This window comes from Epinephelus fuscoguttatus, linkage group LG10 (genome assembly GCF_011397635.1).
Source record: "Epinephelus fuscoguttatus linkage group LG10, E.fuscoguttatus.final_Chr_v1".
Classification (NCBI taxonomy): domain Eukaryota; kingdom Metazoa; phylum Chordata; class Actinopteri; order Perciformes; family Serranidae; genus Epinephelus; species Epinephelus fuscoguttatus.
The window spans coordinates 31,284,422-31,310,760 of record NC_064761.1 but is presented as its reverse complement, the minus strand read 5'-3'; the positions used below and the strand labels follow the sequence as shown (position 1 = coordinate 31,310,760).

Genomic DNA, 26,339 nt, shown 5'->3' with positions numbered 1-26,339 from the left:
TAAAAGGATGCATTAATTTATGTAAAACCTCATAGGCCTAATTTTATTTTCACAAAACATTAAGTAAATCGTAAAGAAAAAGATCACTCCCTAACTGTTCGTAGTTTTCCCTTTTTATTATTAAGTTTTTTGTTCTTTTGCTCTGTATACGTGCCCACTACGGGATCTGTGACATTACAAAAAACAAAGAGTATGCATTCATGATATTTTGTTAACTCCACCAGAGAAGAGAGTTGATGATCACTAAACTTACGCAAGGCAAAAAGTGAATATATCAGTATTGGTTATAGGTCAAATCAGTTGTTATTTATCAGCATATCTGCAAAAAAATCCAGTATTGTGCATCCGTAATTAGAAGAAATCAACTTGGGCTTATGGAAATTGTGATGCCCATTTGTGACCACAGTCTGACCTTTAATAGACCTCACAATTATTCAATAAAAACCTTAATTAGATTATGTAATGAGGTGAAATCAATGGGCTGGTGGCATTGTGTCCTGCTCATGATTATGGTGATGTGCATGGTGTCCTGGTGCACTCACTGTGCTCCTTGAAGACGAGCAGCACACAAGTGAAGATCTTCATGACCTCGGCCACCACCACAGCTGAGGAGGCCAGGTACCGCGGGCCCTCGGCCTGCAGGGTGCGGGAGTACCGCATGGTGAGGACCAGGGAGGTGGTCTGGAACACCAGCACGCCCAGAGAGAGGTACTTCAGCCGGGAGGAGGCCATAGCCACTGGTCGGTGTGAAGCTGGAGACAGAGAAGGGGAAAATGGCGGTGTAAATATAAGGTGAAAGTAGTTAGAGCTGTTAGTACAGTTGGGAGGTGATACTGGAGGATGAGTGAAGAGGAGTTTTAAGAGTTTTTCGTGGCTCTCACCTTTCTGTCTTACCTTCAGTGGCGCTTTAAAACCAACTTCTCCTCCGTAGATATCTGTCTCCACATAAAATGAACCCCACTTTAAGGTCTCAGCCTCGGCTCTGAGCAGCTCTCTCTGTCAGACACAGTCCAGGTACCGGAGTCCCAACCCAGCTGTCAAAACAGCAGCCTTCAGGTCCTGGCGTCCATTGACCCACACTGGATATCAACCGTCAACCGTCCGCTGATAACCGCACGTTATCTCCTCGGTGTCTCCTCACCGACCGTCGCATCGTTAAGCACCATTACGGTTTAACGAAGCGCTAACAGACAGAGTAAATTACAGAGAGAGTCTACAAGAGGAAAAAATCTCATGCATATAAGATCCTGGATGACTTCCGTGTGTACAGGTTTCTTCTTCGTGGTTTTATCGAAGCTTCCTGTGTGAACCAGCGCCTCCTGCTGGACTGTGTACAAACTGCACCGCTCATATTTATCAGGCAGTAAAACAAAGTGACTTTCAGGTCCTTTCTTTGCAGAACTAGCAGTGAAATAACAAAGCACTGTGAATAATTACACATGCATGGACAAAGTCACACCAAATAATTACTTTTTTTAATGGAAACAGTTCACTGAGCACACAGAGGCAAGTAGTGTCATTGTGTAATCCAATGAAAATACTGGAAGATATGTTTAATGATGCAAATCACAAGGGATATGTTTACTTTCTGGAACATAGTTTCTGCACTATAATAGTGCATTTTTGCTGTTATTAATGAGTTTTATTAATATCTTAACCATAATATTAGTGGTGCTAAACTACTGAACCGAACACATTTCAATTTTTGATTATCAGAGGATAGATGGATAGATAGATAGATAGATAGGTATTCTTGTTCTTAGTCCCTTTTTCCCAGATTAATTCAGGAAGGTGATAAATCAGGGCTTCACACTCTCCAAACACCCAAAATTATCAAGAAATTAATAAAAAATAAATTAATTAAGAAGGAGGAAAGAAAGGTAATAACAAACAATGAAATGACTTGCAAAGAGTGCTTGAAAATTATAATCAAATGTAATAATTGTAATAGTAATTATCATTAGTTCCAAGTTATGGGGCATTAATTTGTAGGATATAGGGCTGCCCCCTTATAATCGACCAAACGTTAGTCGACCAGAAAGGTCATCAGTTGGCAAGATTTCATTGGTCGCTATAATTATTTTCTAATTTTTTTTTTCTTTTTTTTTTTTTGTGAGATATTACTTAACAAGTTGCTCATTGCATCCCCCCCCCCCCCCCCCCCCCATATTTCGTAAAGAAATTGCACCTATTTGCTCAGGGTTCAAAGGTTCAAAATACTTGTGAAAGGCATCTGAAAGCAACACAAGAAAAGTGATGTTGCTTCAAAAGGGTTTCAAAGGGTTAATTCATCTTACACTGTTATTACTATGTGCTTAGTGTTTGGGTTCTGCTTCTTATTGTAAAGCACTTTGTGAATGTGTTTTTAAGGGTGCTATATAAATAAGGTTTATCTCATATATATAAAGCCCCGCTACGGATACTGGTTCCGAAATGGAGCAACCATCAGCACCTCCTCTACATGGATGACATCAAGCTGTATGCCAGGAATGAGCAAGGCATCGACTCACTGATTCACCTCACCAGGATCTACAGCAATGGCATCGGAATGTCATTCGGTCTAGATAAGTGTGGTCGGATAGCGTCAAAGACAGGGACGATAATCAGAACCGAGGGGGTCGAACGACCAGAAGGCAGCATTGTATATGTTCAGGACAGCTACAAATACCTTGGGGTCCTGCAGGCTAATGGGAACCACGAGGAGGTCGCAAGGAAGTCAGCCACAGCCTAATACCCACACAGAGTAAGGCAGGTCCTGAAGAGTCAGCTGAAACATGAACCATCAACACGTACGCCCTGCCAGTCATCAGATACCCCGCTCGTACAATAAGCTGGCCAAAGGAGGACATAGAGGCCGACGATATCAAGACATGGAAGCTTCTCACAATGAATGGAGGGGGTAAGAGCCACTGTCCAGGATGCAACAACCAAGATCCAGGAATACATCAGAAAGATGGCCCCCAAATATGAGCTGCTAAGTGAATACCTCAGGCAGCAGAAACCCGAGAATGCAGAAGAGGTGGATGAACCACCGTGACCAGAGTGTCACAGGGCTGACACATGGAGACAGTCAAGGTCACATTCACACCTACGGGAAATTTAGGGTCACCGATTAACCAAACCTGCATGTCTTTGTACTGGTGAGAACCTGGGGAAGCCCACACTGACACAGGGGGAACATGCAGACTCCACCCAGAAGGGTTTGAACACAGAACTCTCTTGCAGTAAGGCGACAGTGCTAACCATTTAAAAAGAGACATAAGTGCAAAGTCTATGAAGATCTGGGCTTTATTTCAGTAAGCACATTTGGTTGATCATTTGGTTTTTGACAACAAACATCTTATCTTTTCATCAGTTTTAGTTCTTCTACCTTATACAAACATGGTGACAACTACTTCATATGACATGTATATTATAGGCTATTTGGTTAACAAAGGAAAGTACAATAAAAAAAACATTTTATATACAGAACATAGACACATGACCTTGCATATGAACGGGAACCAACATGCTCAATTCTTGAAAGCAAGAAAAAAAAAAAAAAAAAAAAAGCGGACTGACACCTTGATGTACAGTACGTGTGGTTTGTGAAACTGCAGGGACATCGTAGGAACAGAGAAAAAGGTACAGGGAATATTAACGACTAATTGGGTTTATTCTTAAAGACACTTGCAGTAGTAATTCAAACGTCTTGGTATTGGATGTGAGAGTCTTTTATAGAGTGAAACATAAACTGAAACCAGGGCAACAGCTGGTAAAAATCTGGACACAATGAACATTTTTGGCAGAAAAAAAAATAAAAAATTTGGTCTTAGAGACACTGATGCTCTTTCCTCTGAAAAATAAAACAGTGAATGATTGTCTGTGTTTACAGAGCAGTCACACAAAGCTATGATCAACCTCGACTTTAAGAAGGAAGACGAAAAAATACTTTATCGAACCGTACTCACCTCTGGACTTGGTTTATGAATCATTAAAATTAAAAAAAAGGTGCAGAGATACACTGATTGTAGTTAAGCAAAAGGCAAAACTGGTTAAATGATTTAGGAAGGAGGCAGTTTAAGAGTAAAAACATGCACCTCTGTAACATTCAGAATCATTCAAGAAGTGCGAACAGAATCCATATATATATAAAAAAAAAAACAGAAACAGGCATTTTAAAAAGTCAACATGCCTCTGCTGAAACGAGCTCAGTAACAACAAGCAGAATGTGCTGTAAGTCTATGTACATTTCATCATACAACATACTACAACTAATGTATGTTTTTGCATAAAGTTTGTCAAGCTTAATTCATCCCTCAACAACACATGAGATATAGTGGCACTGTCTGTGATTTGTATTTCTGTAACAGTAACAGCTGCATTTACTGAACCCTCTGCTCAGACATCTGATGGGAAACACTAACATCTAATAACTGTAATCAATGCAGTAAATACATTTAGGTTGTTAGCGCAAGTGTGGAACCTTTTAGTAACAAGATGCATCTGTGTGCATTTCTATATAATCTGTAATTTACTGGATTTTTGTCTTTCTAGTCACGCAACAGCATTTTAGAAAATTCCCCCTTTAGCACGTTTAAAAACAATGCATGAATAAAAAACATCAAGGCAACAACTAGGTAGTTTTGCTGGATTAAAGCATCAGCTGAACGTGACCCATCGTATTAAAAAAGTATAGTGAATGGTTGCGACGACAAGTTAGTATTGGCAGGCTTATCACATTAAACAACACATAAGGATAGCATATAGCAGGAAGAAACGACAATGTCCTCAAAAAACAGACAGTATAAACGCAGAGTGTCCTCTGCTCTGTCTCAGTGTCCATGTCAACAGTCTGTTTTTCTGATGCAGTACCAGCCGGCTGCCATCTGGTCGGCACTTCCTCGTTGATCCCTCAATAAACAGTTTGTGTTTCGGGTGCCAAAGGCTAAAAAGAAAAGTCTTGACTTTGCCAGCAGGGAGCAGAAGATGCTCGGCTGGGATCAGGGGAATCACGTGGAAAACTGATTTCAGCTCGTGACAGACAGCTGACTGCACGCTTTTTGGTTTTGAGAACTTTTGATTTCTAGCTGATAATACTCAATGACGTTTTAGAAACTATACAAACAGTTTTCTTAAGTGCAAAGAGAAGAAAACATAAAGGGGGAGGTGACCGATTATCATACTGAAGAACAAACAAAAAAAAATTTAACAAGAGATGTGAGAAAAGCATCGTATGAGTTACTATGTGTTGTTATTCAACTACACAGAATCCCAAAGTCTGTTTATGCTTCCCTCTGGCCGGCCTACGCAAACACCTGCATGTTTCCGAGCTGAGGTTGTTGAGAGGCCTGCTGCATCTGTTGCGACTGCGGCTGCAGCTGCACCTGCTCTGGAATGTGTGTGTGGTGTGAAGACGGCAGTGCGTGGTGAGGGTTCCCCAGAGGGGTGGGGCTGGTGGTGACGTCAGACCAGTCTGAGTTGGAGTGTGGCGAAGAAGACGACCAAGGGTCTGGGGATTCGGGTGAAGGGGTGAGATACGGGTGCTCGCTGGGTGGGTGGGCAGAGTGGCCGGGGGTGGTGCCCTCTGAGCCGGTGGTGGTGTAACTGTGCTGGGAGGGGGGAGTGGGGTACTTATCCACAGGGCTCTGCATGGGTGGATAGGAGGGCAGCGGCCGAGATTGGCCCTCAATTCCCCCGTGGCCTCCGTGGCTAACGGTGTGAGGGTGCTGCATGGCGTGGGAGAGCCCATGCGCCATACTCATCTGCTCAGGCATCTGGTACATCATGCTCTGGGAACATCGGAGGTGGCCTGGGCCCTGCTGGGAGTGACCCTGACTCTGGTTCTGCCCCTGGGACTGTGTGACCTGTACCTGCCCCGGCTGAGGCTGCTTCAGCATGGCCTGGCCTCCCCCAGGTGCCATCATCTGGAACGTGACGATGGGCGGCAGCTGCTCTCTGCTCATGGTGACATTCATGGGAGTCAGCATCGGGCCCTGGCCGTGGCGTTGGCCCATGCCAGGGTGAGATCCTCCCATCTGGTGCGGCACGATGCCGAACATGTGGCTGCCATAGCCGTGCTTGGTCATGCCCACCCAGCCCTGCTGCTGTCCCAGCATGTGGCTGACGGGAGGCAGCATTGGTCTGGAGGTCGGGCTGCTCAGGAGGGGAGGGGAGTTCGCAGTGGTGGAGACGGCGCCGGACACGTCCCCTGTGTACGAGTGTGGTGACTCCAGGGAGTCAACAGGTGACATGGTGACTGAGCTTTCTGGAAGTCCCGCTGCCTTTACACCATTCGCGTTTCCTCCTCCTGTACCTCCTCCACTACCACCTCCCCCTCCATTGCCCACACCCGGGCCCTCTCCCCCAGCGGGCTTCTTTCTTCTCTTCGCCTTCATGTCTTTTAGCTCCTTAGCTCCCCCGCCAACACCTCCAACCTTTGCTCCACCACCGCCTCTCCTGCTCTTCTTCCCCTGCGGCCCAGGTCGCATACCGATGAAGCCAGCTCCGTTGGCGCCACACATAACAGAGTTTCCTCCTCCACCCATGTGGTTGGGCCCATTGTGTGGACTGTGAACTAAGTTATACTGGTCCAGTAAGCGCACTATGTCATGATGCATGCGTTCTTGAGCTGTATCGCGGGGCAGTCGGTCCAGGTGGTCAGTAATGTCACGGTTGGAGTAGTGGTCGAGGAGAACCTGCGCCGCTTCGAAGCTGCCTTCTCTGGCTGCAAGAAACAGTGGGGTCTCCTCCTGAAGGACACACAGCAAACAGCGAGTTTTAATACACCAAAGATCTGTTTTAAGTCTCAATTTATTCGTGCATTTAAAATAAATCTCTTAATAAAAGTCTGATGGGTGCATTTACATAGATTTCATACAAGTTTGTCCATTTGTTTGAGTATATTTACCCCCAGACACTTCATGACGTGCACTTTAGTAGTTTTGTAATGAGTGACTTTAACTTCTACTCATTTTCCAGTAAGGTGTCTTTATTATTATTTTTTTATTACCAATAAACCACTGCAAATGGAGCATTCATCAGCAAACAAACTACTGAACAATGGTTTGAAATAGCATAAATAAAAACGCAAGAACTGACCTTATTGTCTTGCATGTCACGGTTGGCTCCATTCTTCAAAAGTACAAGAGTTGCCTCCACGTTATTGACTGCAGCTGCCCAGTGCAAGGCGGATTTGCCTAAAATGGTGGGACGGTGAGAAAAGAAATGATTGCAATTTAGTTCATCTCTTACAATCCATTCATAACTATTTTTCTGTGACTATTCAGAGCTCTTCATGTCTTAAATGTTACTATCTCTTTTTAGAGTCAGTGTGCTTTGCAGTGTTCTTCTGGGGATGTTTTGGACCCTAGATGTAGCAGAGTGAGCGCTCCTTGCTTTCACAGTGCTCTCAAGTACAGGCAGCAGCATACCCAGACCCAACAGAGGCAGCTGTCCACAGAAAGAGAGGCTTTGCCTTCTGCTTAGAGCTGGTGAATTCACAGCTCAACTCAATACTTCCCTCTCTGGCTTTTGTTGCACATCTGGTGTCAGCAAAAAATGTTGATGCAAATTTCAAATCTGCTGTTAGCATAGTTAGCACACATTAGCTTGGGGGGCTAACTTGGCTTAGGATAAAGCCCTAGACTGAAGTAAGCATTACAGCATCTTTCAGGGTGCTTTCAGACCTAGAGTTTGCTTGCTTTGGTCCGAATCCGGGACTAAATTTGTTACAAAGCTGTATGGACAGATCTCACAAGCATGTCCTGCTTACCTACTAGCATGACTTCTCATACTAATACTGCAGTTTCAATACCAGAAATATTGTAATCCAATTGACTGCATGCATTAAATGCTGTATTCATACACCAGAGTAACAGTGCAGAAACAACACATGCCACAGGAGGAGTAAATATATGAAAAGTTTGCTGACCGTGGTCGTCTACAGCATTGATGTCAGCATGGCAGTGGATCAGCTCTTCCACCATGCCCTCCACAGCTAGCCTGGCTGCCAGGACCAGTGGAGTAGTGCCGTCATTCATCCGGGCATCCAGCTCTGTCGCACGATTACGGATCAGAATCTGAGAGAAAACAAAGATACAGAAAGTTTTAATGAATAATTAATGACAGATGATGGTGTTGCAGATTTCCCAAGTAATTATCTATAATATAATTACAGTCAAATTAATAAATACGATGATGGAATTGGTGTCTGGTAAAAACAGTTTGGCTGGCCAATTTTAAATTCACCTGATGTTTGTAACCGATCCTTATTAAACTGCTGTCTCACCTGGAAGACTCCCTGGGCATCAGCCGCCACAGCAGCATGCAGCGGAGTTCTGCCCATGTTGTCATGGGCATTGGGATCAGCTCCGGCATCCAGCAGTCTCTTAGCAGCATCAGCCCTGGCATAGCGGGCAGCCAGGTGGAGCGCTGTTTCTCCTGTACGGTCTGTCTGAGCCATCAAGGAAGCACCCTGAGCGATCAGGTCTGAAATGACACTCGGCCCTGGTTCATCCCCTCCGCTCTCTTCCTCCTCATCTCCATGCAGGCTGCAGTCTGGGCCTCCACCATTACGCAGAGATGCCAGCATCAGTGGGGTGAAGCCATCTGAGAAAGGAGAAATTTATTAATAAAGAATTAAGAAAGAATTGAACATTAACCAGATCTAGAAGTTTAGGATTGTTTTCTCACCAGGTCCCTTGACATTAACATCCAGGCAGTCAGCATCCAGGTCAGCCTGAGGGGGGGTGAGGGTGATGTCAGCAGCCTTGCGATGCTGCAGGGTCCACTCCCTTCGGTCAACACCTCCATCCATAGCAATGGGAAGCAAGGGTTTGTCTTCAGTCTATGAAAAGCAATACAACTTGAAACAACACTCACAGCAACCAAAAACCTTTCAAAACATCCCTCACTCAATTTAAACTACTCCAATCCATCAGCTCTATTTTCTTTTTTCTTCCTCAAATCACTTACTCTTGGTTTCTTGGATGGGACCTCGTCTTCCAGCCATCTCTGACTCTGACCTCCATCAATCATGGCTCCATCCTGGGTCTTGAAATTCCTGATAGGAGAGAAAAAAGTTCAAGCAACAGTAACATTTTGTTCTCCTTATATTTATTCTGGGACACAGCATGCATGCTATGTTTCAGCTACGATCTGTTTCACGCTCAATCAAAGACCAGTATTGATCACTGGCAGCTGGTAACTGTAGTCTTTTATTGATGTCATTGATGTTTTGAAAGTCTACTGTCTTACACAAAGGTTTCTTTAACAGTAGGAGAGATACATGTTCACTCTGTATGCCCACAATTCCCCAAGATCACCTCAGAAACCCTTCACTTCTCACACAGTGGTTGTTATCATATATCGGGGTTTCTCTGTTTTCTTCCGTATCTCCTACTGTAGTTTAAAAATCATCTTAAAAATACATTTAAAAAATCCCAGACAGGGCCAGGGAATCAGTTACGGTCGGGTAGGCCGCCTGGCATGCGATACACAGGCAGAGACCCTGTATATGTAGTTTTAAATGCTCTCTAACACATACTGTTGGTGTGTATATCCACTCACTTCATGTCAAAGTCGTCCTGTCCAACAGGCTCTCTCCTTTTGTCATTCTTATTGGCCAAGAAGCCATCGGGCAGCCACAGGACACCATGTTTGTGCTTCCTCTTGGCTGCTAGCATCCCCAGCACCAGGATAAGCAGAATAACACCCACCGCCACTCCAACCAGAATTATCAGGATGGGTTTCTTGGATTCAACTGTTGGGTCACCTGAAGAGTACAAAGACGAGCCTAATAGGAGTTGTTTTGTCTTCATTTGATTTTAGTTATTACCCCAAAACAAACCAGTTAATTTAACTGTTGAATGACAGGTCTACTTACTGTCAACAGTCACGAGAGGGTAAGGCAGGTCAGCCTTGATGTGTGCTGCTGCGATGAATGACGCAGCCTCATTAGTGTTGGAGAAACAGTCGAGAGAACTCTGGGAACATTCCCGGTTATCGAGTTCCAGGTGCACCACAGATCTGCACAGACAAACGTGATATTACTGATGATGCCAAGGTAATTAATCTCAAGCTCCTGAGTATTACACGAGAGCTTAAAAGAAGAGAATTTATGCCATTATGAACGATCCTTACCCAATAACCTCCCTCTCCATCTCCCGCTTGCTCCTTCTCCTCTGTAAATGCAGTCCGTGCTCCTCCTCTGCTCCATAGTAAGCATACACCATTGGCTTCTTATTTTCATCTAACTTCACCCGCAAGTTGGTGTGCAACAGGGCTCCCAGGGAGCGCAAGAAACCCCTCAAGTCTCCAAGCAGCTCTTTAGGCTGCAGCCTGACCACGATGACCAGTGTGCCATCCACCAATTTAGCTGGAGTGTCAGATGAACAGTCCAGGCCGTCCCAGCCACAAGCCTCTGTGTAGCAGCTCTGGTCACAGATGCCATTCCCGAAGTGGTCTGCGCAGTACTTGTCATACCTGAAAATACACAGTACATGCAGGTTGGGTGATTGTTGATTTGACATCAAAATGTTTTGGACTTTTAAGAAAACTGCAACAGCAATGACAAAATAACGAAGGGGGTCACATACGTGCAGGGGGCTGGTTTGGTCTCCTGGCACTCAAAGCTATCAAAGAGGCACCCAGGGGTGTCACACTCCTTATCACAACGTCCATTCTTAAAGAGATCCCAGCAGGGAACACTGGCGGTGCAGTTATCCCAAGGCCGCTTCCAGTTGAGTGAGCAGTCGCCTCCATCCCACTGACATTCATGGTTGTTACACTGATCGTCGCACACTTTATCCCCTGAATGCTGCACACACTGCAGATAAGGGCAACTTCGAGGGACTTCTAAAATGTGTTTGTTCTCACAGTATCGTCCAGAGAAGTACATGGGACAGCGGCAGCTGTACTGGTATGGGTTGGTTGGGTCTTTGACGCACGTTCCTCCATTTTGGCACGTCCATGGACACCTCTGATCAATCTCACAGTGTGGTCCACTGAAGTCTGGCTGGCACTGGCAGTACAAGCGACCAGCTGCTGACTGCATACAGTGCCCGCCATTCTGGCAACGTAGCTTTGCACAACTGTAGCCTTCTATTTCTCCACAGTTGAACCCAGTAAAGCCCTATAAAGCACAAGATGTTGAAGTGTGATAGTTGAGTCATCATTTTAAAAGTTAGGCTTGGCTACACATTTGTAAAGGGCCAATAAAACTTTGAAGCTGATGTTTAATGACACAAAACACTACAGCTAATGTACTTCTGAATCTCCGACAAATTTGATGCTTGTCTACTATACCTGAGCCATGGTGTGGCCCTCTGAAGCAAGCATGAGAATAAGAGAGGGAGCAAGAAGTTAGTTGAGAGAAAAACAAGAATTTAGTTCGAAAAGATGCTGAAAAGATGTTGTAGTGTGAGAGCAAAAGAAAGGAAAACACCGAGGTAGTAATGTCAGTCATCTGACCACTGTTATAACCTTTTGCAAGTCACTTTTATGTACTATTACTAACTTCTTTACAGTGAGCAGACAGATTGACTAAACATCCAATATCCAAGATTTGAGAGATATTTAAGCTTCCGAAACACACTAGCGACTTGTTCTGTTGAAGATTTTATGGAATTTTGGGGACAGAAAGTTTCATTCATTCACAGTTTTATAGTCGAGTGTGGAGGGATGTGCGGTAGGCAATAGACAAATAAGACTATATCAAGAAAATTGAGAGACATCACTGGTATTTAACTTACAATATGGAATTTTCTGCCAGTAGGGGTCCCTCAAACAAACAAGTAACAAAAGCTGGAGCAATGCTGTTCGGCTGGTCGTGGAGAACCCGTTAGCCCTTGCTAATGTGTGCTCACCTTTTTTTCTTCTTGATTAAAATAAAAGCTTTCTCTGGGTTTGAACATTGTTGGAAATGTACGGGATAATGTAAGTACACAACTGGAAAAAAACACACACTCTGCTTTGCAACCAGCTCACACTGAACTTTGTGGCATTTGCGCAAAAATCTAAACAGAATAAAAAGCAAAACTATGCATATACATGGCATGCAAATAGTTATGTGAAAGAATGACAAGCACACTGTCAATCAAGAGGTTAATACAAAAACATGAAAGTAAAGCGTTACACTGATAATGATCAAATTAGAGCGCACAGAGTCTGTGTGCACTGAGAAATGATCATAAACAGTGCTTAAGGAAGTAAGGATAAAAGAGGCGAATCAATTTAAACAATGTTATCTTATGATGCTCAAAAAAAGGGGTGACAATAGAGAAACTTACAGGAACACAGGAGCAGGTGTAGCCATGTTCTGAGCTCATATTCATAGAGCAGATGCCACTGTTGTGGCACGGCTTAGACAGACACAGATCCACCATGGACTCACAATGACGACCTGCAAAACAAATAACAAATAAATAAAGATCAAAACATTTACAGTATCGAAACACAACACAAAAACACTGATGCGTTGCTGGTTTTCCAGCACACAAAATGAGTAAATATAGTGCTGCTATGTCCCTTTGGGTGACTACAAACGTACCCGTGTATCCAAGGCGACAACGACACTGGTAATCATTGACCAGCTGCACACAGTCAAGGCTGCCGGGGGCGTGGCAGGGCTCAGACAGGCATTCATTGAGATCCCCCTCGCAGTGTTCTCCAACAAATCCTGGAGGGCAGGAGCAGGTGTAACGTCCCACACCGTCCATACACTGTCCTCCGTTCAGACAGCGGGGTTCAAAAGAGCCAGGCTTGGGCGCACAGTCATCCACGTTCACTTCACACTGGACTCCTACAGAGTAGTAAACAGACGCACATCAATGTGTGTATCAAACATAGTAATGAAGATGCTTTATGGATGATTAAAGGACAGTTTGAATCATCCTGTGTGTGTGTGTGTGTGCGCCTATGTAATATGCAGACTCACCATGTGTTCCAGGTGGGCAGGCACAGGTGAAGCGGTTGATGAGGTTGATACAGGTTCCTCCATGGAGGCAGGGTCTAGAGTGGCATTCATCGACATCATACTCACAGTTCACCCCCTGGTAGCCTGGTTTACACTAAAGCAATGACACAAGAGAGCAGTTAGCTTGTTGTGTGCTTTGGGAAAAAAGGCTGCTAGTTTGGTGTTGACATACTGTACATCTTGAAACATAAAAGCTTTTAAACCTACACCATCATCAAACACATGCACACACAAACAGCTGAGAATATACTCACTGTACACTCGTATGTGCCCTGATAGTCTTTGCATTTGGCTCCATTGCGACAAGGGTTTGACTGGCACTCGTCGACCATCTCTTCACAGTAGCTGCCTGTGTATCCTGGCTGGCACTGACACCGGTGGGAGTTGCCCACGTTCACACACCTCCCAGCGTTCTTACACACATTTTCCACTCCAAGACCTACAGTCATTTGGTAAAGGAGGCACATGCAGTGAAACAATGACGTGGAGATATGCAATTATTGCTTGTTTTAAGATTTTGTCTAATGAAACTGGGCAGGAAACAAAATTAACTTTATGAGGCAACAGTGAACGTTTCTTCGGCTATGGTGCAACTTTTTACTTGTGATGACCGTCTCTATCTACAGAAATCCATCATTACTGTATTGGGGATGGTATCTGCCCCTATGGTAATTATAAGTAATGTGTTGTAGTCCCTCACCTTGCCTGGCAGCAAAGTCCTGGCAGGACATGTTGGGGACGTCACAGTAAAGTCCCGTCCATCCCATTTGACAATGGCAGGTCCACGAGGTGGCTGTCTGAGAGCAGGAGCCGCCGTTGTGACAGCGCACCTGGCTGCAGAGGTTCACAAAGTTCTGCATACAAAAGACAAAATAAGAGAGAGTTGAAGTTGGATGATGAAAATCCAACAATTTACAATCAGTGCAGCATACAACACCCTTACCTTGTTATAATTGTTGGCAAATATTAAAGTGCTAAGAACACATACAATTCAGCTCACGCACTTTCCCGGGAGACTCACTCTGTGCACTTGCAGCAACACACACACACACACACACACACTTTACCTGGCAGTTCTGTCCATTGTATCCCACGGGGCAGGTGCAGCGGTAGGTGCCCAGCCCATCAGTGCAGGTGCCTCCATTCCTACAGGGCTGGGAGTCACACTCGTTCTGCTCAAACTCACAGAATTTCCCATAAAAACCAGGACGGCAACGGCAAGAGAAGGTATTGATGTCATCGATGCAGGTCCCATTATTCAGACAGGAGCTGAAGGGAAGGAGGAGAAGAAAGTGGTACCTAATGAAAAACTGCCTAGAGAGCTGAGACATACTTCATTAAAGGGTACAAATGAAGAAGCAGGAAAGAACAAGATAACATAGACCCTACGAATATCATTTATCTTAAAGGGAATCTTTGGTATTTTTTAACCTGAACCCTTTTATTCTATGTTTTTATGTCTGAGTGACTGGCGACACCAATTTTCAAAATTTGTCCAGTATTGAGAGAGCCTGCTGCAGCCACAGTGGCTAAAACAGGCTGCAATGCAATCCCTGTGGACAACTGTGCACCTTCAATTTACATCGACTAAAGTGCGTGTTTTTGCCACTGACAGACTCAGATTGTTATTATAAGTGTCTAACAACATTGCGGAAAAACTCCTGCTGTGCCTTTTTATTATCCAGGCAACCACAGACTTTATTCATTTTAGTTATTTAACAGTACTCAGCATTTTGTTCCTAAAATGTTGAGGCAGAGGGTACTGGCTGTAGCTCTGGTTGAGGGTGAGAGGCTGTCAGCAAATAGTTTATTGGGCACAGGGAAACGGAGATCTGTGTGGGTACATGAGACCCTAAAAAAAAAGGTTGGATCACAGGGAGTACCATTGGTTGGTCAAGGAGCTTTGCCACCATGATGGCTGTTTCTAGGCATATTTTAGGATGACTCAGGGGCAGTTTGACAACCTGCTATCTATCTACGGATCGTATAGCTCTGGGTATCCAGCATTCACTACCACCAGTTTCTCCTCCATTGTTTACTAATTATAAACTTGTTGTGACCACCACAGAAGACCTGTTGCCTCTCAAATCATCCAATTGGACAATGGAAAAAAGAGATGACGTGGGGCGATTTTCTGCTTTGAAATGAAGTTTTTTCAACTCAAGGAGTTCAGAGAGCTCCAGAAAAAATGCCAGGCTCTTAGAGCGCAGAAACGCAAGGCGCGTTGCAATGCAAAACCCACCAGCAAAAAGCGTCATTCTCACTAAAAGCAATTACAAAAAGGCGCCTCCAGCTGCTTTCTGTGTGATCGGGGCCTTAGAGGACATAAATTGAAGGTGCTATATTGCCAGCAGGGATTACGTTGCAGCCTGTTTTGCCACTGTGGCTGCAGCAGCCTCTCTGAATACTGGAGCATAGTCAAATATTGTTGTGTCCATTAGCCAGTTAGACACAAAAACATGGGAATATAGGGTCCAGTTTGAAAAATACTTAAGTTTCCCTTTCCACAATCTGTAAGCTCCCAAATCAAGCATCTTTGAAAACAGAAATTTAGGATACAATACAGACTGATATACTATGTTTTTACAAACAATTATATATTAGATTTTTTTTTCCTCCAGCCAGTCATGAAGCGCACCTAAAAAAAAAAGTCTTAAAGTTCAACTACAAGTCTTCCACCCAAATCGAGCATTTGTTTTAGACAGTTATCATTCATTCAGTCATGTCCTTGCAGGAGATTCAGTAGAACTCAACAATTAAGCACGGAAATAAAATGCTTGGTTTTCATGAATCATGCTTTGAATGAATGGCTCACCTCTCAGTGCATTCAAGGATGTTGTGTTCACACAGGATTCCATCAAAGCCTGGTCGGCACTCACACACAAAGCTGTTGACGTAGTCGTGGCAGATGGCACCGTTCCTGCAGGGCTGGCTGGCACACTCATCTACCTCAGTCTCACAGCGCTCCCCTTCAAAACCCGGGCGGCAGTCACAGGAGAAGCTCCCGACATCGTCCAAACAAGAGCCTCCATTCAGGCATCGGTCTACAGCGGGGAGAGGAGAGAGGGAAAAGAGGCTTTCCATGACCCAAAAATTTAGTTTAAAAAGCCGTCAATGAATGAACAATTCATCCAAGTTATCAATGAACAATCCAGCAGCAGTCTGGCTGAAAACAAAAAAAACAGACTGTGTGGAAGCACTTTCCCTTATTTTCACAAGTTTGTCTGTCTGAGATATTTTTGCATCGTTCTGTATCAAGCTTACACCCATGTGTAACCCTGTATCTCTGGGGAATTATTACTCTTACGCGTTCCACCAATGCTTGAGAGATCTCCAGTCTCCAATGATGCCTCAAAATTATTACATAGGCATCATAATACATAGCTGTCTCAAATGCAGAGGTGCAGCTTCCACTGGGTGGATACTGAATTAGCTGAAAGTGAAACTCACTCGGTGAGCAGTCGTCAATGTCTGTCTGACAGTTGTGTCCGCTGTATCCAGGTAGACAGTTACACGTGTAGCTGCCCTCGCTGTTCACGCATCGACCACCGTTTTTGCAAGGGTTCTTTTTGCATTCGTTCACATCCTGACTGCAGCGTGCACCTACAAAAACAACATATTAGTACAACATCAAGTTAGCAGTAATACATAACAGTAGATATGACTGTGTTCTCAGGCAGACAGCCTTACATCCATTTTCAATCAGACAGACTCACATGGACACAATGGGCTCTATTTTCCCAGGGCAGTGCAGGGTGGCGCAGGGTGGCAAACCCCGCGCATAGCTAGTTTCGAGCAGCGCAACCTGAGGCGCGCTCAGTTTGGTAGTTTGGCAGACCGAGGTGCGCTGAGATGGGTGTGGCGGCGCAGCAGGGGGAGGTGTCGACAGATTCAGTTTGGCGCAGTGACAGTTTCGTGCCAAAAGGCTTCACCGAAGGTGCGCTAAAAGCTCACCAGCTGAAACCACGTCTACTGTCAGCGCAGGTGGAGCACAGGCAGTGTAAACCGAAGTTTGGCTGACCAGTGGACAGTGCGCACACGTCACCAAAACCTCACAGGCAGGTTTCCAGAATATCAGGCACATTAACAATGCAATAAATACCCAAAAAAACACTATTCAATGCAACTATCTGCAATCAGCACATAAATGTATCTCTATATCGACTGTCCCGTCACATCGGATGCCAGATCAAAGGGGATTGGCACCGTTTGGCACGCTTGGCACACGTAATGGAAACCCAACCTGGTTTGATTAACACAGCTGCAAACTAATGAGTTCACGTCCCTCTCAGCCAACCACAAACAGCCACAGCATCAGATAGGGAGTATATATTCAGCATCTGTCATCTTAGAAAAGTCAAAAGAAAAGAAACAGAGTGAGACTGCGAGAGAGAAAGAGAGAGCGCGCGCACACAAGGAAACGCAACATTGATTTATAATTGTGGTGACCTCCTCCCAGGCTACCTTTGCATCATCAGCCCGTGGAGGTCTGCTCGCAGTTCCGTATATTCGGACACTGCGAGCTTGGACCTCCCAGACCAAAACATCAGTTTCCTCCTGGGAGAAGTTTGGCCATCTGATGCTGCTGCTCTCTTCTGCCATGGCGAATTGAGTAAATTCTCATTACGCTTCCGTGCGGCACATTTAAGGGCGAGGAGAGGGGCTCATTTGATTGGTGTGATGTGTGTAAAACCCACTCTACGCCATCTCTCCTCCCTCTTTCCGACTTGTGCAGGTAGGAGGGACGGAGGTGGGAAAGAGGAGTAGCTGTGCCAGGCGCACGGTGCGCCAAACTTGCAAAATCCGCCTGGCCACACCCAGTTGGTGAAGCGCAGGTGTGCTGCGCCCCCGCCTCGCCCAGTCTGCGAAACTAGAGCCCAGTATCTCATACCTTGCCAACCAGCTGGACATCGACAGGTGTAAGACGTGTAATCTGCTGATGGACGACACACTCCACCCCTCTCACATGGATGAGAGGCACAGGGAACTTGTTCCACCTCACAGTGTTTACCTATTTTGACATAGGACACATTTTTAATAAAGACAAAAACGAGTCAATGAAAGTCTTTGCTAATATGATGCTCAGTTAGCTGCTACAAAGACTGCTACTGCATGCTAGTAAATGAGAGATCACTAACCTGTGAATGGTGGACTACACTGACAGGTATAACTGTTGACTCCATCGATACAAATCCCTTGGTTCAGACAGGGCCCAGATGCACATTCATCTACATTCTTCTCACAGTTGACACCTAAAGAGAGAGGACAGGTGAGTGTTGTTTCCCCCATTACTTAGTTAAAAAAAAAAAAAAGCCTAAATGCTGAAATATAATAACATTGTTACCTCTGAATCCCTGCTGGCACAGACAGGTGTAGCCATTATGTCTGTCCACACAGGTGCCACCATTTTGGCATGGAGTGAGCTGGCACTCGTCCTTTTCCTGCTCACAGTGCTGTCCCACCCAGCCAGCTTCACACTCACAATGATACCTTTACACAACAAAAAGGCAAGCGCCAGTTTAAAATGAGAAATAAGCCACACAGTGCTAACAACAGCAGCTCGTCTGCGGGCTATCGCCAGCGTCAGTTAAAGAATGGCTATCACCTGGGTTATTACATTATGGTATACATATAGTTTAGCTGATAGTAGAGCATTAATGTTATGAGGGGACAAATTTGGAAAGCAAGACAGGCTGGAAGAAATTTCCCGACAGTAGGGAGCCTCCACATCTTATCAAAGTAAAGTGAAGAACCATTAAAGTCTGTAGCTTTGTCTAATGGCTCTTTTCAGTTCCCACAAACACAACATAACTGGAGTGTGTTCGCCCATATTCAAGACTTAGTAGCAGTTGAAGGTTGACAAACCCGTGTTGCTGCTCAATACATTCTCCATGCACACACGGCTGAGGAGCACAGTGGTCGGTCCCAGAGAGGCACAGAGGGCCGTGGGTGCTGGGTGGACACAGGCAGTGGAACCCGTTGATCTTGTCCACGCAGGTTCCCCCGCTCATACATGGGTTTGAGTTACACTCGTTGATCTCCACATCACATTTAACTCCTGTTGGAGAGCAATTCGGGGAGAAAATTTGTTCTTGGTTATCTGGTTGTTTTCAGTAAGAGCATCCAAATATTAGCTTGCAATATAGTTATTTTATCCTGCCTCATTTCTGAAACAGGTGTGATCTATAAAAAACATACCTGTATATCCTGGGGCGCACACACATTTGTACTCGTTTATGCCATCAACGCACTCTCCGTACTCACAGGGGTTGCTGGCACAGTCATCTTCATTGATCTCACAGTTCACCCCTGAGTAGAAAGTACAGAAAACCATATTCATATAGGGTAACAATAGTCAGGGTGTACGCTTTATCATTATATCAGACTGTATTTCGACTTAGATTTGAAAGTAGCACACCAAAAACACTGTGTCACATCCTTTTTTGGTTGAGGGCAGTACAGAGTTGCGCAAGAGGTGAAGCAGATCACGCAGCTGTTATAAAATGTGACAGTTAACTCATCTACCACCAGGGGGAGTCAGACTCCATTAAAATGTGGCTCAGCAGGCTGTAAGAAAGGTTAACAAAAACTTTTGATACAGCAGAGGCCCCCTATGACTCATGTATGACATAGCTATAAAACTGACAAGAATATTGAATAAACAGTGGTTCAAGTGGGAGAGAGCACAGAGAGGAAAAGGATGAGATACAGAGGAAGGAGAGAGATACAAAGAGAAAACTAGACATACAGAAAAGGGTACATTAGAGGAGAGGAAGTGAGGGCATGAAACCAGAAAGTGACACCTGACAGTGACCTCACACCAGTTTAGGTAAAGTGAGGACAGTACAGACCTCAGTACCAAGCCACAGAGCAACATTGAGTAGCACCACTCCAAAGTCATTATAGTTAAATTAAACTGCTATCACAACAAGCAAAAGGAGGTATTAGTTTATATATTTACTGAGACTGGGATGTCTACATGACTGTGAGTCAACTGCCTTCAACAACTGTTTCATTTGTACTGTGATACCTATTCAGCTTACTCAATCTTGCCTCTGACTAACAGTCCCACGTGATTAAAAAAGACTGAAATTAATACTTACAGTAATAAAACCTTAACTAAAACTCAACATTTTTAATCATTAAAACTAAACTGAAACAAGCAAACCCACTCTGGAAACTAACCAAAAATAAACTGAAGTGAAAACAGAAAATTCATAACGAAATAAAAAAACAAAAAAACCTAATGAAAAATACAACACTATAATACCTCTGCACTACTCAACCCAGACTTGTGACTGCTACACCCACGTGCACATGTTACGTGCTATACGCTTTATACGTCGAAAGCTATACAGGAAGCTCTAGATGTGGGGGATGGGGGTCTTTACATTCAGTTAAAGGCATTACCTCTGCTTTTAAACCTTTAACTGCCACAATAATCAATCACGAAAAAACACATTAATGTGATCTGGACGGCTCAGACTTAGATTCTTTCAAATAAGCTTCTGTAGAGCTACTTTACTTTATCCTTCAGTTGGAGGAAGTAGAACTCATATAATGTACTGTGTTTGTAGTTCAGTTTCTATGGTTACTATAGCAACCAGATGTCATGGGGAGTAGAGATTTTTGAACACCCTGCAAAAGAAATGGCAGCTGGGAGATGAGAAAGCACATTAACCATTTTGATGATAACTATCATACGTACATGAATAACATCAGCACACACCTGACACCCCAAACATCTAATCACAGTTCTACAACTGTGTTATCAATGTACCACCTTCAATTTTTCTATGAAGAATACATTAAACAGGCAATAATTTTTGTAGCACACCAAGCACATACCCATGGTTCCTGATAGGCAGTTACACTGGTAGGCGTTGACCAGGTCAACGCAGCGTCCTCGGTTCTGACAAGGGCTGCTGTGGCACTCGTGGACCTGGATGTTGCAGATGGAGCCTGTGTACCCAGGCTGGCACTCACAGGAGAAGGTGGCGATGCCGTCTTTACACACACCATGGTGGCATGGCTCTGGCACGCAGTCGTTGATGTTGTCCTCACAAAGTAGACCAGTGAAGCCTGTGGGAGGATGTTCATGCTCAGAGACTATTGCATCTATGCATCATGGATCAAATGTTGCTTCTACTTCAGTTTGAACACTTGGTTATTTCCTTTTACCTTCAGCACATTCACAGTCGTATCCATTGGGTCGGTCAATACACTTGGCCCCATTTAAACAGGGAGTGCTAGAACACTCATCGATGTCTATCTGGCACATCTCGCCACTGAAGCCTAGAAACACAACACAGAACAGTTTGATGAACAAAGCAATACATTAAAGCACAGCTTTAAAAACAGGAAGGACTTCATAAGCAAATCCATTTTCACGTTGACTTGTTAGATATGAACATAGCTACATGTGCACCAACCTGCTGGGCATTCGCAGACAAAGCGGCTGACCTGGTCCAGACATTTACCCTGGTTCAGACAGGGCGAGCTGAGGCACTCATTCACTTCGATCTCACAGTGAGTCCCCTCAAATCCTGCGAGCATGGCAAGAAACACGGTTTTATTAATTTTCCTTTTGTCAAATGATAAAGAGACAAAGAGGTTTATGTTTTTAATCCAATTCCTTTGCAGTTACTGAGTTGTTTTCAGCCGCCACAGTATGCTGTTATCAACTCCACCAAGGAAAATATGTTTTAGTTCCTCTTGTCTATTTGTTAGCAGGATATCCAAAAATGCAGTAAAATATTTTACATGGTAAGCCATGAGCAAGACAATTTTTGGTTAGATCCAGATCCAGGACTTTTAAAAAGAAGACTGCATATCTTTTAACATTTTATATATTTTCACATGAATTACTGCACTTGTTTGAATTTTAAATTGCGGCACATATATCACATTAGTGTCTGTCATAATCTTTGTGTGTCATCATCTTTTGGATGAGAACACAGATGCATCCCTGTTCTTGTAAAGCATTTGAAAATTAATAAAGACACCGCTGGACAAGAAAAAGTAAGGTAACATAATTTTCACAAAATGTACCGGGCATGCAGATGCAGGTGTAGTCCCCAATGCGATCCAGACATGTGCCATCGTTCTGGCAGGGGCTCGAAGCACACTCGTTGACGTCTTGTTCACAGCGCGGCCCGGCGTAACCCCTCACACAGTTACATGTGAAGGAGCCATCAGTGTTGACACACTGACCACCGTGCTCGCAAGGGTTGGTACCTGATGATAAAAGGGAAGAGGCATGCTTGAAAGCAGAACAGACCTGAAGTTGGGCAGAGATACACATTACGTGTGGTTACATTTTTCTCTTTCTTACCAATGCTGCACTCGTCTCTGTCGATGTTGCAGGTGCTGCCTACATATCCAGGTTTACAGTTACAGTTGAACATGCCACTGATGGGGTTGGTGTCACACTGAGAACCCTCTCTACAGGGGTTACTGATACAGGCGTCGTCTCTGTGGCAGAGCAAACCTGAAAAGAACACCATGTTGACAAGGAATGAGTAAACAAGACTAGAGTTAAGACTCCGACATGTCCACTGTTGCAGTCTCACTGAAATTACCAGAGTATTTGGAGCAAAATGCGGCCACATTGCTCATACAAGCTAATGCATGGTTTGTTTTGTGCAAATTCACCAATGTCTTACACACACTTCTCCTCATAGCATTTTTTTTGCGCCTACCGCCTATTCATTTGAAATAACCAATGGTATAACTTCATCCCTCTTTTCTGAGGTACAGCCAAAAATGATATGTTCAGCTATTTGAAGCCAAATGCAAAAAACCTAATGTTACCGAGATAAAAATGTCCCCAGGATATTTGCAATACGCGGTTATGCCCACTTCAGAGTAAAACGAACTCAATGCAAATTTGCTGCTGAGGAGAGGTTTGTTTTTGCCACAAGGCTAAATCCATATCCAAGACTGTGTCACTAACCAGCAGGCTTGAAATACAAAATGCATAATTAGTGTATTTAACTGTTTGACATGGATCATATTAAGCGCCCCTTCCTCAAGTAATTAATCAAAACCAAAGAATATTTACAGTTTCAGTGTTAAGACAAAATGAATTATTATTTTTTCTGATTTTATTTTTTATTTCTCCTTTATTTAGTTGTAAAAAAATACAATATCTTAAGGGAAGTACAGAGCTGTGAAAGAGACCCACAGCATTAGTTTTGTCTTTTGTCAGTTATAAGCCTCATGCATTTTAGAGTTTGGTACAAAAACGTCTCACTACTGGCCTACCTGTCTTTCCGTAGGGGCAGAGACAGACGAAAGATGCAACACGGTCGATACACGTGGAGCCTGCGCTGCACGCAGCAGTTGCACAGTCATCAATGTTTTCAGAGCAGTCGGGTCCACTCCAGCCATTTACGCACACACAGACGTAGCTGCCAAACAGGTTGCTGCAGGTGCCTCCATTCTGACACGTGTTTGGCTGCAGACGACACTCATCCACGTCTTCTGTGCAGTGTTGACCTGTGGAGAGGCAGCGAAGCAAACATTAAAACAATTATGTTAATACTCAATGTTATAACATAACTCAAGGTGTAACGTCCTGGGTTTTCCGGTAGAGAGATTAAATATTGAGCCTTTGTATTTTTTAGATTTCTTAGACGCTTCCAGTCTTATTTATAAAGCTCTATTTTTTGCAGACATGGAAACTATACAGTTAGAGAATACTATTAATCCTTAGGGGCCATTTTTGAATACCCTGCTCACGTTGGCTTTGTTTCCTCTGGTTGGATTAGTGCTACATAAACTCAGACAGGCCCAAGAAAGCTGATGTATGCATGTTTGCTTTGTAAACGGAAAGCTTGCGTATGCCACACATGAGTGTTAGCAGAGACACACCTTGTGTGAAGTGCGAGCCTCGATAGGATAAAGAAAGAGTGCTGAAGAATTGTGGGAAGTACAATATCAAAACACACGACGTGAAGGAAGTTATATCACTGATCAAATCACAAACATTAATTCCACCTCACTGTTCAACCGGCACACTGAAGAGTTAAGATTTCATAAGGATTTGGCTAGAATATCTAGAAAATGAAAAGGTAAAGACACAACTTGCTGTGAATTTTATTCTAAAAACATAAAGATGTCAGAATATTCAGCAAAATATATTAACCACATCGCTTTTTTTTTAAACACAGCATGCATACAAAATACTTTCTAAGACGGGTTCTTGTATGATACATGTAGAATATTCCTAAAGGTATGTTAAGATCAACCCCTCTCATTCTTTAGCATGAGGCCAGTCCAGTGACAGAGCAGAGAGAACATTAAGGGCTTTAGTGGGGAAAAAAGCAGTCAGTAGGGACGCACAATGAATCAAAACATTATTGAAACTACAATACGGCCAAGTGCAATACCCAAACTGCAGCAGCTGCAATTTCATCCATGAAGGTTAAATATTTAACAACGTACCATTGCAAATGAAGCATTGTGGTGCTACAGAGACGCCCTATCCTACAAATCACATTCCAGACAAAAAGGAAAATGCTTGTTTGGTACAGACCCCAGCAAAAATCACATACCGTTCCCACTAAAATCGTGACTCATATCGCACTTGCAATATGATTTTTTTTGCATATCATGCAGCCCTAACTGTCACGCCGCAAAAAAACATGAACCTGGCTCAACAGCAAAGTGTTGTGGTGGCCAATCACATACGTGCAAGCGCACACTCCTGGTGAATTACCTTCAAATGTCAAACATATTTCAACTGTTATTGCTGTGAAACGTTCTAGAATTGTGCTATTATAAATTGCTGTGTTTGGGCATTTGATAAGCCTTCAAACGCATCTGTTACTTCCACTGGACGTCTTGGATCACATTTCATGTTTCACCCATACCTTAAACAACACACCCCCATCAACACAGCCCCTGGTGTTCCTTTAACGCAGGGCTGTTTTCAGTTTGAATGCCCACTTAGAGCACATGTCTAAAATACACAATACTGCTTCTCTAATGCTTTGTTTCAACATGTTTCAGCCAAAGTTCCCTGTCTGGCACACGGGGAAACCCCTAATATCTTGCATGGATTTGAAGCACTGAGCTGGTAACCCTACTGTTGATGACATCACAGCAAACCAGAGTCAACAAACACTGAGTATAATAGCTGTCAAAGGAGCAATCAAAAACACAAATCCCTTACCAGTCCACTCCGGGGGGCACTGGCAGTTGTAGGTGTTGACTCCGTCCATACAGGTTCCTCCATTGGCACACTGATGACCAGGGCAGTCATCTATGTTGTTCTCACAGTTGGTCCCATTGAAGCCTGGTACAAATGATTGGGGAAGACATGCACTCAAACACATGAACTGATATTCTCTGGTGTACTTTAGTATTATGACATGTCCTGGTGGTGTATAAACAGCAGCTGTGTGTGTGTTTGTTGTGTCTACTCGCTAACTGTAGCAGGCTGACAGTAAAGAGTGTGTCTATTACAACACAGTCAACAGGATCAGACTGTTTGCACTTCAAACAACATTTTGTAACAATACAGACACCCAGAGCTACGTTTATAGCTTCATTTATAGATAAATATCAGTTACAGTGTCTTTCTATCTTCCTACATTTAACAAACTGTCCATATCTCTGTCGTGGCTGGCTAAATTTTAAACTGATTTTTGCAGGTCATATTCAGCTTTAAAAAGCTCTGGGCATTTCAGAATTTGAATCCTTTTACCTGGAAGGCAGTGGCACGAGTAGCTGGTTTCAGAGTTCTGGTGGCAGGTGCCTCCATTCAGGCATGGTGAGGGTGAGCAAGGGATGTATGAGCTTTCACAGTGTCTGCCAGTAAACCCGGGGGCACAGTTACACCTGTAGCAATGACATTTAATCACATTTCATTTAATTCTTTTTTTGTTTTGTTGTAGCAGTAGTAGTCTTCCAGAAAATCTTCCAGATGGTGACATGTTTCACATTTGGTCATTAAACACTAGATTCTCACTTGTAGGATCCAGGGGTGTTGATGCATTCTCCTTCATTCTGGCATATAGGAGGTGTGGCAGCACATTCGTTGGTGTCATTGAGGCACCGCAGACCTGTGTAACCTGGAGGACAGGAGCATGTGTAGCTACCACCGGACTGGGAGCTGCACATTCCACCGTTGGCACAGGGACTAGATAGGCAGCTGTCCTCATGCTCACACTGTGGTCCTGAGAGGAAGAGGAGGAAAAGTGCTGAGCATAGTGCTTTATCTATTCTATGTGCCATTCATCAGTGTGTCTGGCTATGGAGAATAATGGCTGAGATACTAGAAGGAAAGCAATATGCATTAATGGGTATGTATTTATGGTTATCTTAAACACTTCTAATCACATGTTGAGTTTTATCCAATTATATTTTAGTACAAATT

At 43.9% G+C, this 26,339-nt stretch overlaps 3 protein-coding genes across 6 annotated transcripts in view; 1 reads left to right on the top strand and 2 right to left on the bottom strand.

Annotated features, from left to right (window-relative positions):
- Positions 1-1,276, bottom strand: part of slc35a3a (solute carrier family 35 member A3a) — a 45,414-nt gene extending 44,138 nt beyond the window's left edge. For 2 of the 3 annotated variants that reach the window (XR_007450176.1, XM_049587251.1), the window contains exons 1-2: positions 895-1,276; positions 543-752 (exon numbers count right to left, since the gene is read on the bottom strand). Coding sequence is in view for 2 of the 3 variants with exons in the window: in XM_049587251.1 (XP_049443208.1) it covers positions 543-732 (190 nt within the window). In the remaining variant the exon portion in view is untranslated. Of the gene's footprint in view, positions 1-542; positions 753-881 lie in introns of all 3 variants that reach the window. The other variant, XM_049587252.1, reaches the window with a different exon arrangement.
- zgc:92140 (uncharacterized protein LOC447854 homolog) overlaps positions 1-26,339 on the top strand; it is a 670,238-nt gene that overhangs the window by 514,123 nt on the left and 129,776 nt on the right. The gene's annotated exons all lie outside the window — the stretch shown is intronic.
- notch2 (notch receptor 2) overlaps positions 3,271-26,339 on the bottom strand; it is a 50,651-nt gene continuing 27,582 nt past the window's right edge. The window contains exons 4-35 of one of the 2 annotated variants that reach the window (XM_049587226.1): positions 25,932-26,139; positions 25,668-25,801; positions 25,134-25,256; positions 23,222-23,455; positions 22,290-22,445; positions 22,007-22,192; positions 21,388-21,501; positions 21,137-21,250; positions 20,804-21,037; positions 19,154-19,264; positions 18,821-19,013; positions 18,300-18,445; positions 18,094-18,207; positions 17,847-17,966; positions 16,406-16,558; positions 15,771-15,999; positions 14,023-14,224; positions 13,656-13,809; positions 13,210-13,394; positions 12,917-13,049; positions 12,530-12,781; positions 12,270-12,382; positions 10,578-11,113; positions 10,123-10,464; positions 9,866-10,008; positions 9,550-9,775; positions 8,956-9,043; positions 8,674-8,827; positions 8,270-8,589; positions 7,913-8,060; positions 7,081-7,178; positions 3,271-6,731 (exon numbers count right to left, since the gene is read on the bottom strand). In XM_049587226.1, the coding sequence (XP_049443183.1) occupies positions 5,286-6,731; positions 7,081-7,178; positions 7,913-8,060; positions 8,270-8,589; positions 8,674-8,827; positions 8,956-9,043; positions 9,550-9,775; positions 9,866-10,008; positions 10,123-10,464; positions 10,578-11,113; positions 12,270-12,382; positions 12,530-12,781; positions 12,917-13,049; positions 13,210-13,394; positions 13,656-13,809; positions 14,023-14,224; positions 15,771-15,999; positions 16,406-16,558; positions 17,847-17,966; positions 18,094-18,207; positions 18,300-18,445; positions 18,821-19,013; positions 19,154-19,264; positions 20,804-21,037; positions 21,137-21,250; positions 21,388-21,501; positions 22,007-22,192; positions 22,290-22,445; positions 23,222-23,455; positions 25,134-25,256; positions 25,668-25,801; positions 25,932-26,139 (7,109 nt within the window). In that variant the 3' untranslated portion in view covers positions 3,271-5,285. The remainder of the gene's footprint in view (positions 6,732-7,080; positions 7,179-7,912; positions 8,061-8,269; positions 8,590-8,673; positions 8,828-8,955; positions 9,044-9,549; positions 9,776-9,865; positions 10,009-10,122; positions 10,465-10,577; positions 11,114-12,269; positions 12,383-12,529; positions 12,782-12,916; positions 13,050-13,209; positions 13,395-13,655; positions 13,810-14,022; positions 14,225-15,770; positions 16,000-16,405; positions 16,559-17,846; positions 17,967-18,093; positions 18,208-18,299; positions 18,446-18,820; positions 19,014-19,153; positions 19,265-20,803; positions 21,038-21,136; positions 21,251-21,387; positions 21,502-22,006; positions 22,193-22,289; positions 22,446-23,221; positions 23,456-25,133; positions 25,257-25,667; positions 25,802-25,931; positions 26,140-26,339) is intronic. The other variant, XM_049587227.1, reaches the window with a different exon arrangement.